We start from the raw sequence: 13046 nt of genomic DNA, 5'->3' as shown, positions 1-13046 counted from the left end.
TGTAAATGAACCAGAGGAAAGGGTAATAATAATGAACAATTAACAGAGTTGAGCCTGGACTGAATTGATTGCAGCCTAATCTGTTGAAAATGCAAAAAGTAAGAAACCAAACTGCAGTCAAAAATTTGCGGTCTTCTCTAATCATTAGATACTATCAAAGAACATGAAGAATAGCAAAAGCCTCTTTCCTCCTTCTTTTTCTTTCCTTTTAATGTACTAGTGGATTCCTTGAACAAATGACATCATGAGCTTCTATGTGCCTTCCTAGTAAAACTTTTGCCCTCTGTAAATGTCACTGTTTTCATAACATGTGGAAATCTGGAAATAAAAAATTGTATCCCAAAGGCAATTTATTTGAATTGATAGTCTGGCTTGAAGAAGTCAAGTCTGAATTTCTTCCAGAGCACATTACGTGTCTGCTGAAATAGAGTGAATTTTTCAAAGGTTGGGTGTTATCTAATGTGTGCTGGAAAACCACCTTTGTAGATTTGCATTGAGACAAGATGGTATTTGAATCTAGTGGAATCCTTCACATATTCGTATTGCCTGAAGGCTGGAAACTATCACCAGCAGGGCAGCTCAAATGACAGTAAAGATACAGTTCAGGCAATGGAAAATGAGATAAAAGCAGTTGTTAAGACTCAAATTTTCTTGAAAACACTTTCTGGGTTTTTTTCACGTCTTTCCAGGAGATGTACTGGTTCCCAGGGTATGTGGTACTGGATCCCAGGGACAGCTCAGATAAGTACAGTTTGACCCATGAAAGGACTTCAGATGTAAATATGGAAAACAGCTTTTCTTGGCTATCATGAGAAGAGTGACATACCATGTCCCTATGGCTCAGACTGAGGTGAGAAACTCCCTACAACATTTCCTACAGTATTGCCTTCTCTACAGCATTCTCACTGGCCAGATCACAATTCATTCTTTAGCAACAGTGGTTTCCACAAATCTTACTCTTGGGCAGTAAAAATTAGACACATTATTGAAGAACAACATAAATCTGTTATCTTTTTTAACCTAGACCTAAGAAGTCCAAGAGAACCAGGTTATGATCTGGTTTAGTCCTATATGAAAAAATCCAGAGAGACCTCTTGCAATTGTTAATTTTTTTTCGATGACCTTTCTAAAACACCACTCTTAAAAAGTTTAGTTGCAAAATCAGGCAAATGGAGAACAGAGATACTGAAAGACGAGGAAAAGAGTGGGTGACTTTTATACTAATGCTTAGTTTCTGTTTCTGTAGCTGACAGGATCCGTAAGGTTTACTGATGTCTGGAGATCTCTGGGTGTGTGCACAGGAGTGCACAAAATAGCTGAAAAAATTGCCATTGCAGCCTTGGAAAACACAGCTTTTCTTCACAATTACGATTCATTTACACAACTGCAAGACATAGACCTAAGATCACAGCTGACAACACAGCAAATAATTAGGGATGCTCTACCTTGTCGGATATATTCATGAGTCATACTAAACAAAAAGTTATGCATTCACATTACCTAAGAATATTCATGTATACTCCACTACAGGACATTAAAAACCCCCAAACAACCAAATAACAAAACAGAGAACAATGCAACATACACACACCTGGGAAAGAAAAGAAATAAAAGCTGTAGAATAAGTACTGCCATAAAAAGCAGTAAAACTTTTGCCAGAGACCTTGTAGTCTCTTCCGCAGATTTACAACTGTGTTTGATCCTCCTTTTTTAGTTTCTCATGGGACCTTCATCTAGCTTTGTCATTCTTTATTATGAGACTGACATCAGTCAGCTGGTTTGTAGCCAGTTGCAAAAATAAATAATCTGGCAGGGAGATCAGAAATTACTGGAACTATTTGGTCATCTTGAAACGGAAAAAGAAGGACTACTCCAAAATTCTTGACAGCAAAAAAGGCACTTTTTAATGCCTTTTCTATAATAACTGTTTCATAGAAGTCTACAAAGTTCAAATTGTTTCGGTTTATTTAATGTTATATTGGTCTTAAGAATTGTGAGGAGGGCCAGCCAACAGAATCTATCTCCTCCAAGAGAGATGAATTTAATTTTAGCAAATAAAAATATATTTTGTTGGGGACATAACCTTTGAAAGCATAGAAATAATTTACTAAGGAGAATGACTTTTCATATTGTATTGCCTATAGTTTTATAAGTAACATTCTACATTTGTCTCATAATGTTTATAGTCTAATATGGAACCATTAAGAGACTGAGTAGGGTTTTGCATCAGCTATATGAGCACAGTGTGTGATGGATTTGCATGTTTGACTGCACCATTTGCATAGTTTTTTTAAGAAATTCAGCTCTCCTGTGCTAAGATCATTCACTTAGAGCGTTATAGTTCCAATTGCTCCACAGGGGTATGTAATGACAGGCTGACTGCTTTTGAACTTGGCTGAAGTGAAAGCTTGGTGAAGCTTAGGAGTATCTTACTCATGTTCTTGTGAGGATGGAAACAATGACACAGTGCTTTTCTCTGTCTCTGCACCTCTAGGTTTCTTACGTGGAATTGCATGTCCTGAGGTACCTTTTGCTATTGCATGCCATTCTTCTTCATTTCTTATTATTTTTTCTACAGTTTTGGTGTGCTCAGTATGGCATTTTATCCTCTTTGAAAAGTTCCCAAGTAAGAACATCAAAGCAGCCCACAGAGTTATACCAAGTTTAGCAGTGATGATGCCTTTGGTAGTGGAAGGGCACCCCTCTCAGGTATGAATGGCTGGAAACTGGACGGAGCTTGGAGCAGTTGTGGCTGTATTACACCTGTATTACACCAGCCCATTCGTGAATGCTCCCTCCCCTTTACTGCCAGTGGGAAATGCACCTCTTGAATTCACCCAGGCCAACACATAACATGAGCTCAATATCCTTAGAGCCAGAACCATGATGTCTTACTGTTCCTGAGAGCAAGGCCGTCAAGCTGACTGCCACCACACTCAAAGCTGACTGCCACCACACTCATCCTCTTGATGGGCTGGAATCAAGGTGGCTGTATGATGCAATTGATCACAGCGCAGCACAGGCAAACTTCAGGACAAAAGAGTACTTCAGGGGTTCAAGCAACAGCAGGTTATTTGTGTGTCAGACACATCCAGTGGTGCCCTCTCCAAAACTAGTCAGCACCAGAATGGGAGTGCTTAGGTTTTTAGACCCCCAAAAGAGACTCTTCCTACTTGAGTTGAACAGGTCAGTGGCTCCTCTGCAGAGACACCTGATGGGCTACACAACTGTTCAATTACCTGCTGAAGAGCTGCCACTGGAATGCCAGAACAGGGACAGCTGGCAGTTAGGTTAAGCAAAACTGAATTAGTTACTCTAAAAATCAGTGTGATACAATGAACAAGTGATGGGGCTGATGGAGAAGCAGATGGCAGAAAACGGAGTTCTGAGTCTCCCATGACTTTATATATACTTTGGCTAAACATTTTAAAATAAATGTGGTCAAAAAAGTTCACAGCTTCTCTCCAGCTGTCTGCTGGCTTGAGGTTTGTGGGTCTAGTCAGTAATGAAGGTAGTGAACCACATGGAAATTCACACAGCACTTAGAAGAGGGAGGATCTTTTAAAGCTCTGGGACCATTCCTTATAAATGTTTTTGAAGAGGACAGAGTGCCCTTAGTGGGTTTTTTCTTCCCCAGAAATACATGACAGCATCTACACACAACAGATTATGCACCAAATTTAGCAAGTTCAGCTTGGTGCATACTTTCCATGTGGTTCAAGTGCTATAAAACACTCCACAGAGAAACGCTGCTGACAAATAACTAATATGCAAAATACAAGTACATAAGGGACACACAAATCCCAGACTGCAAGTAAATTTTTGCCCAAGGAGTCAAAAAAAAAAAGCAAGATCCACCCTGGGATGAAACAGCCAGCTAAGAGTACTCCAAAGGTGTATTCCTGTATGAGTTATCACTGCACTAAAAACCAAACCAAACCAACAACACCCTCACCTCACCAAAAAAAAAAGGAGACTGTGCTTCCCACTTGTGTTCTGTGATTTACTTTGGTGATCACCTTTTCAGTGAGTTTTTTAAAAGTTAAATTTGTCATTTCACACTCAACAATACAGCATGTAAACTGTGATGCAGGTCCCACTGCATCTGAGTAACAGCTGCTGAAGTATACCCAGTTTCTTGTGTGGAGAGCTGAGTCCTGCTGTTTCTGATGGAATCTTCCTCTAACTGCCAACATTTTTCAAAAGCGACTTCTCGAAAGGCTGAATCAGTGCCCACTGAAAGCAAAGGGAAAGATTCCTATTGATGGCAAGTGTCCCAAGAAAGCCAGAGGTCTAAGGTGCCCTTGCCAGAAAATTTTGCTTACGTACATTTTGATGACTTTTAAAGCTTCTGTTTTTGTAGTTGTCTTTCGTATGGATCTTACCATGTGATTTTTTTTCCAGACACTTCACATACAGGATAAAGCAAGGTTGATGTGTTTCTACCCGATTCAATCATTTTATCAAACTAATTTTCACAGAATCACAGAATATGCTGAATTGGAAGGGATCCACAAGGTTCATTGAGTCCAATTCTTAGCCCTGCACAGGACCATCCCCAAGAGTCACACCATGTGCCTGAGAGCATTGCCCAAACACTTCTTGAACTCTGTCAGGCTTAGTGCTGTGACCACTAAGAGACCTGCTTTAGTCAGGGTGCAAAGGGAAGCATATGCAATGTTTAAATATTCTGCTGTCCAATGGCCTGATTTTCCCTGTATAAACACGTGGGATGAAGGTAAAAGACTCAGTCATGTGTTAAAGAAAATGGTGCAGTGCCCTCACAATAAAACCATAGAAGCCAGGTTTTTAACAAGTTTACTCGATGGCTAAAGTTTACTTGCAGTTTGGCCTTGGAGGCAAGTATAGACATTACAGAGCAGATGGGAATTGTGGGCAGATTTCACCATGGAATGAAATGGGACAGTCTTGTACACTCTCAGGGAAGGTGTAGAAGTCTGTGGTCATGTACGCACTCCTTTGATGCCATTTAATAGCAACTTATTACCAAGGTGCAAATAAGGTGAATAAACCTGTCTGAAAGGGGTTCACTGGAGCAGTTGAGTTATCTGTGAAAACAGACAGGAAAGGAATGAAAAACCATGCACCTTTAGGTAAGAGTTTATTTCTGGAGAAGCTCTAGCCCATCATTTATTGCAATTGCTACGAAGGGGTAGCTGGCTGCCTGCAGAAAGTACATGTTGTCTGTAGTATAAACAAGTGCACTCACATTGCAAAGACTGTCCTCTTCTGTTATTGTTTAAATAAACTTGGATTCTTCTGTTGGAGCAGAAGCAGGAACAGCACATGAAGTCACAACTCACTGTTTTCACACTTTCATAGACCAGTGTTTTAGGCCAGACCAGTTAGTTTAGAAAAATGTAATACCCGTCCCGCCCGTCCCGCCCCTCCCTACAGCTTGAAGAATAACAAATTTTGTTACATCTTTGATATCCCAACTAATTACTCAGAGAAGAAATCTCAACTAGCTGGAGTTTGGCTATAGTTTACCCTTAACTTCTCACTCCTTTGGTGTACAACGTATCAAGAGGAGAGACAAGAAAAACACTTGAACCTGAAACAACACTGTAAAAATAGGGAATTGTTGGCATCATAAAAAAACATGAAGTAATTTCAAAAGCTTAATAAATCTAGTATCAGGAACACTGCAGTCAAGAGTAAACTATTCATGCTAAGTTTCACAAAGGCAGGATGTGATCTTTTGTCCATTGTTGTGAATCTGGCTGCACCCTAAATAGCAGCTATATTTCCATAACAGAGGGCTTCAGTTATAAAAATGTTCTCTCTCAAGCCCAAGGACTGCAGACTGGGTAAGTGAAAGTCAGCCTTCCCTAAGTAAAATGTTGCACCTCTAGAGGAGAAGAAATGCAGAGCGAACACGGGCTCTTCCAAATTTCAAATGCACAAAGCATCACTGGCAATCATCTTCACTGTCTCAGCCACTCTGTATCAGCCTAGACCCCTTGAACTCTTACGCTGGAAGGTGAAGGGATGTACCTGAGTTTGCTTACGCTAACTTGGGATCCTGACTTGGGGTCTTATTACGCAAAAAACTAGGCACTCACTGAGGATTTAAATAAAAACCAGCAAACAGCCTCTGCTCTCTTCCCATAACCGGTCTGTAATTTGAATGTCCTGTGGTAATTTCATAATACAATCTCCTTTTGCTCTAAGAGATGAAGCCAGCTGGACAGGGGGGACAATGTCTCTGTTTGATGTGGCATTTAGTATCTAGCCTGGAACTCAATGTGTAGGCATTTCTCCTCCCCTCACACTGCAGCTGAATGATTTCGCTGTGTTGATTTGAAATGACCTGACTAATCTCAACTTCCTCTAACAGTTTAATGAAATGTCAGAAGTTAACAAGCTCCATGGAATTGAAAAAAAGACCATTCAAACAATGATGAAAAGAAACACATGGACAGCAGTTTTTAAACAGTCTTTGGGCTATTGGATATAATTCAATGAGCTTTAGCCAAGCTGCAATATAAACACACTGAGATGAGACCAAAAAAAGCTGCTTTTTTCATCTGGACTGTTTAATCTATTTCAGGATTACAAAAAGGAGGTATATAAGAAAAGCTGTAATTAGGTAAATTCGAAAAAAAAACCTACCAAAAAAACCCAAAAAGACCCTTCCTGCCCCTCTCAGATCAGCTGGTGTTTGGAAATACAAACCACAGAGCAACAGTTACGTAGCACTGGTTCCACCATCTGAAATTACAGGAGGGAGAGGTAATGATGATCTGGCAAGTTGAATCCTGTTCCTTTCAAAGAGAAGTTTAATGGTGTTCTCAACTGCAGAAGAAATTAAATACACTGATTAAATACTCCAATCTCGCAGAATACCAACTCAGAGGGAAAAGCTTACACTGTACTCCCCCATCAAGCACAGTACAATGAGCTAAACCAAACATATAGTGAATATTTTACTTCCTATTAGGAAGTTACTGAAAGCTCTACTAAAATAGCATTTTCATTACTGAAGACAGCTCCCAGATTCTGTGAACTGCTCGCGGAAATGAATTTCTGCTTCCAGCTGAAGAAGAGAGGGACAGTGTTTTCCTGGTACTAGTTATCACCAAGCACTAATCCTTTTCCTGTTATTAATTTTTCCTCAGGTAGCTTCATATCCTTTAGTGCAGTTGTCCTCTGAAGCAAAACATCCTGAAAGGCAAAAACACACTTTCCAGAGACTACCATCTCTTTCGCCTCCCTCACTACCATTTCATTGCATAGCCCGGCCACAGCAGCATCATTCTGGCTCTATGACTTCCCAAAATGCAGACTGTACATCCTAGATTCAACCATCTCAGTGCCCAGAAATTCTCTTCTCCTTCCCACCACAGCTCCAGCACTCATTTATACCGCTGCTGCCTCTCAGCTTTCTGCCTTTATGCCATGCTGGAGGGACATCCACGGACATGGGCTATAAAGGAGTTTAGGCAACCTTAGGACTGGACTGCATGTCCTTGCATTTAAATTAACACTCACCGGAAGTCCAGCACCCAAAGTTAGCAGATGCCAAGTTTGAGCAATGACAGGGAACCAAACACTCGTGCAACCTTCGTCCTCTCAAGCTGACTCCCCATGGGAAAAAAGGTTACGTGATCATGTAAACAAAAGCCAACCCTTGTGTGAAAGCCTGGTGGAGAAGGGAGCAATCTAGAGGTCAGGTAGGCAAATCATCAACCCGACAAAGTGTTCTGCAACCAAATGCCATTATCTTCACGTATTTTTGTGTGTGGAATTCAGAAGACTGGACCTCTAAGAAAATAGGCGATGTTACATAAAATGTCCTTCCTGAGCCCCTCTGTTTGTGTGATGCAACATTTGAATCTCAAATGCTTTTGCTGCACAGGTTATTTGAGCTACACGTTTTAATACATGAAATTAACAATCCAGACAGAATACGAAAAATTATTTGTAGGAATAGATGTAGCTGTGAGAGACTGGAAGAGCAAAGGAAAACTGGGAGCCAGTAAGCATAATATAGATTCTGAATATCATTAAGAGATGAAGAGAAGAATCTGGGCCATGCTAACGAAACTGGAACAGATGACCCTAGGCCATTACAGAGAAGGCAATGAGGTTAGTGCAAGCATGGATATAGAGAAGGTAATTATTTCTCTTGTCATTGCAGAAGACAGACCTAAAAGCCACATCATCTGCCCTTGTCATTAAAAAATACAGCTCCTTCTGTTCATCAAAAAGCTCCCACTGAAAAACTAATCCCTCGGTATCAGTGCTGAGGCTGTGTGTAATCACACATCCACAACTTCACCACACAGGCATGTCCACAACTGGTCTTGGAGCTTCCTGGGAATTCCCCGGGCTACTTATGCTTTGGCAATGTCTGAAGGTCATACTGGGTTAATGCCTTATGTATCTTGAGATCTGGATTTTAGCTCAATGGTATCAGCACAGATGATTGATTGCAGCTGCTTGAACCTCACACAACAAAAATTTCAGTTCGCATCACTGAGTTATCACATAATAAGGAGGGCTGGACTGTCAGAGTGCAATGAGGTAGGGTTGATGCCAAACAAAGAGCCTGGCACTGTTATGAAGAAAACCTTAGATTCTTACTCAATGCCCAGAGCTGACAGTATTTCACCTGACAGCCTACTTCAGCAAAGCTCAAATGTAAAGACAGAATTCGGCATATCCAGCAGAAATTATTTTTCTTTTGTGAGAAGGTAATTAATAACATTTCACAATACACCATGGGGTCCATATATTACTTTTTTTGCTCTGCTAAATCACATGATGATGTGCTGCAACAGAGAACCTAAGGAACTGAAATTAGCTGGCCAGCACTGCAGATAAAGTGTGTGTTTGCAAAGAACCACCTTTTGTGCTCGCATGAAAAAAGACACTGCAATCTACTTCTGCTCTTTTAGGCCATTTAAGTTGCCATTAAATTTTAAAATATTACTTAACTTAGGATGCTGACATAAAAGAAAACCCTTGAAAATGCCAATCTACTTGCACACTCCTAACTTGCTTCTGAAGCTAGTGAAAATCTCAACTGCATGTAGTGAAATAAAAAAAATACTTTTTCATAAGAAAGTGTACTTCTGGAGATGACAGTGGAATGAAATATTTGCTATCACTCTAATGCCTACCAGCTTAAAATTCAAATCAAGGCTTTTAAATGCTTATATAAATAAACACTGCAGCAAGAACCCGTCTCTGTAACGCAGAGCTAAACCAGGCTTTTAGAAAGGTAATGAATAATTTCTTTCTAAATATTAACTTAATCATTGCACATTGCACAACTGGAAAAAGAGACAGATACAAGATGCAATTAGGACTCATCACCATGAACTCTGTCTTACTTAGGATTGTTGACTACTAGATCCTAACAATTTAATTCTGCTAAAATCAATGGGCATTTTGCTATCAGCTTCAATGGCGAGGATATAAGTCATGGAATCATATTCAGATGGAACATGGAAGGACATAATCAAATTGAATTACCTGCACTCATCAGGGTTTGTACCTATATTAAGCACTGAATCTATAATAAATCAGAGCTTAATGTGAATAAAACAACAATGCTTGGAATCCTATATCTTTTGTCCTTTCCTTTTGCTGTTCATCTTGTAAGAGTATACACAGGGTAAAAAGACCAGGATGAGGCAAATACTTCTCCCTAATACAGAGCAGATAACGAATGTATTCTCCAATTTTGATTTAAAGGTGCAAAAAGTTTCACAATAAAAAAACAATCTAAAATAATTACTGTATTCTGCAGATAGTATTCCAAATCCGTATCATCTTTTATTCCATACAAATCAAGGGATATTAATGAGTGTCCTTTACACAGTTTAAGGAGCCTAAGTCAAACAAATGGATTTACATCATTACTAAAAAAATTCACATCATTTCCCAGAGAAGCATAGTAATAATCTATCTTATGTTTTTCATTGTCTTTCAGATGAAAATATGAACTTTCACCCTGCAATGTAATTATCTTTTCCAACTCCTACTTCACAAACATTGCATCACTTCAACCTTTTTCTTCTTTTACTGACTTCAGAATTTAGCAATGCTTGGAGTCCTCTTTCAATTATTTTATATTTGTTGATTACTTTAATGCACTGAAATTCTGTACAAAGAGGAGTTTTTACTCTCTCTCCAACCACAAAAATGACATTCCACTACTGTCTGGCAACTTAATATTGCATGTTTTGGGTTAAGACACAGACTGCCAGATGGTAGGTGAGAGAAGGTGTCTGTGCAATTATGCATGTACACCCTCATAGTTCATTGACAAAAAGTTAAGAAAAACTCAAGGCCACAACAAAACCTTTCCACATTCTTCTAGATGCTTTTGGAATTATTTAAAACTTAAATTCTTTTACTTCATCCACGATTCTGAAGACTGCTGGCTTTGTCTCTCTGCTCACATCCAAAACGTCTAGAGTAATGCAGTGGAAAAGCATAGTGAGAGACCACTGGAGTAATACCCTACAAGGGAGGGAACAAGCCTGTGATGAACACTTTGTACAACATGCATACATAAAACCACATGCAACTCCTGACAAGGCAACTTCACAGCACATAATAGCCCAGTTAACAGAGTTGAAGTGAGGTCAAGCCTGGAATACTAATTTAAATTGTCTTGTTCTAATTTTTTTTATCCTTCTGGCTTTTTTTCATTATAAGATCACAAATAACTTGTGAATTCTGAATAAAACTCTGAGACATGAATTTATTGTTTTGCTTTGTTGGAATTTCCTAGAGGAAAAACATTGCCAAAACAATTTAATAGCGTATTCAAAATTAAGAGTGCATTTTGACCCAAATGACTATAAATTAACCAAAAAAAAAAAGAAAATACAATAATTTCTTTATTTTCCAAACAAATTACGAAAATAACTTCAACAAAAGAGCATTTCAAAGAGTCACTGAACAATACTGAGAAAGCATGCTTGTTAATCAAGGTAAGGACAGTCCCCTTGGAGGAAAGAGTTCCACAGTCTGAGGCTGAAAGCTTTGTGCTTTGAGAAGTGTGCTGTAAAAAAATTAAAACATTTGATATTCATTAATTTTTGAAGTACATTCAAAAAAACGAGAACTAGATCACTCAAATCTGAACCACTTCACTTCTCATAAAACTGTGTTTTCAGAGAAGACAGTTTTCCTGTCAAGTGCCTGAAAAATGTGTTTTGAATTTGTTTCAAAGGTGCAGCTTTTCTCAAGATCATCACATTGAGCACTGTTCTCATGCCTGACAGTGTTGCTCAAGGCTGTTGCCAAATATCACAGTACCACTTGTGACAGCCACAGGGAGAAGGGGGAGTTTTCACAATAGGAATTGTGCAATCAGATTAGCCAGTCCAAGGAGGATTATAAAGATGTGAGCGATCAATGCTGGCCACGTCAGCTGCCCAGCACGGTGCAGAGAGATCATGTAGATGAGGGATGGATACACGAATACAAAGGCCAGACCACATGTTGCTCCAGAGTATCTAAGGGACAGGGAAGTGGGGGGGGAAGAAGGGGAAAAAAAAGAAAGAAGGATTCTTTGCATTTATTCTTATTTTTTGTTGTCATTCCCCCGCCCCTTAAACCAATGAACAGATTTGATGAACACCATTTGCAGTCACTAAACATCAATTTCTGTTCTTGCTGTCCTTCACTTTCTTCACTAGCATTTCATTATCACCCTTTGTGCTGTCCACCTCCTGCTCACCTGCACCCACACTCTGACATGCCTCTGTCACTTGAGTTATGTCCCCTGATGCTGCCGGGGACTGACTCCCTTATCTTTGACTCAATGTTTCTACTTTCTTTTGTCAAGGTGCAACAGAAAGAGACTGCACAGTGCATCCTTTGTTACACATTCTTTACTGTCAGAACTGCAAAGCTCATTGCATCCCAGCCATCTGAGGACACATGTTAACACATGTAAGCATAGAAATGCTCCTGAATCTGCAACTCTTACTTTAATTTATTTAATGAGCTTCTAGAAAACCATTCTCTAGACCTGAAAGGAACAACATGCCCTTCTAGTAACATGATCAACCACAGCAAGGGAAACATGCAACTCTTCTTCTTCTAACCTCTCCCTTGCTTACAAAAATCTCATTATTTCACCTGCAGCCAAGTGTGCATTATTAACTAACAATGTATTTTGTTTCAAATATTTGAACATTCCTTTTAGACAGAGGAAACATCATAATACAGAGTAACATCATAATACAGTTTTGGTAATCTGAAACACAAAACCAGCAAATCCCCAAGTTAGACTGTATATAGACAATTTATATCTGCTGGAAATTCACAGTTCAACATGTCTGGTTACTATGCACGATATGGGATATGGACACAATAGCATAGGTCAGGATCAGTTTGCAAACAGAGAAACATATTGCATGATATTTATTTGTATTTAGATATTAGGAAGAAATTCTTTACTGTGAGGATGGTGAGGCACTGGAACAGGTTGCCCAGAGAGGTCCTAGACTCCCTATCCCTGGAAGTGTTCAGGGCCAGGTTGGATGGGGCTTTGAGCAACCTGGTCTAGTGGTATGTGTTCCTGCCCATGGCAGGGGGGTTCCAACTAGACGATCTTTTAGATCCCTTCCAACCTTAAGGTCCATTCTATTATTCTGAGCTTATATGATGATGATTAACTAGACCATCTTCACTACTGGAATACAAAAATTTTCACTAAAAAGAGATAGAAGAAAAAAAGGAAATGGGAAAAACCCATAAAGATCAGCCACTGAGCAAAAGTAAGTTATTTTGCTACTCTGGTCAGACCCAAGCCTGTCATTCTGGTTTTATAATTGCAGATTTCTATATTTTTAAACACCTCCCTCTCCTGGTTGCTGCAGGAAAGATGCAAACCAAGAATGAATGATGATGCTTATAAATACAGTGATGTCAAATGTAGAAAAAAAAACTTTTAAAGATTATTTCCGCTAATATTTCCCAATCATAGAAATCCTAGGTGTTCATCAACATAGTAAATTTAAGATATCATTTAGAAACACAACTTTTATGTCACT

At 39.3% G+C, this 13046-nt stretch overlaps 1 protein-coding gene across 8 annotated transcripts in view; it reads right to left on the bottom strand.

Moving 5' to 3' along the window:
* Nucleotides 1-9782: 9782 nt before the first annotated feature.
* The window catches only part of SLC38A9 (solute carrier family 38 member 9), a 52260-nt gene continuing 48996 nt past the window's right edge, over nucleotides 9783-13046 (bottom strand). For all 8 annotated transcript variants that reach the window (XM_051804685.1, XM_051804683.1, XM_051804688.1 and 5 more), the window contains one exon: nucleotides 9783-11501. In XM_051804685.1, coding sequence (XP_051660645.1) covers nucleotides 11336-11501 — 166 coding nt within the window. In that variant the 3' untranslated portion in view covers nucleotides 9783-11335. The remainder of the gene's footprint in view (nucleotides 11502-13046) is intronic.

This window comes from Manacus candei, unplaced genomic scaffold (assembly GCF_025592945.1).
Source record: "Manacus candei isolate 608988 ecotype Guabito, Panama unplaced genomic scaffold, ASM2559294v1 h1tg000061l, whole genome shotgun sequence".
NCBI classification, from domain to species: Eukaryota; Metazoa; Chordata; class Aves; order Passeriformes; family Pipridae; genus Manacus; species Manacus candei.
Note: the sequence above shows the minus strand (reverse complement) of the source record. Positions and strands in the feature narration are given on the sequence as shown.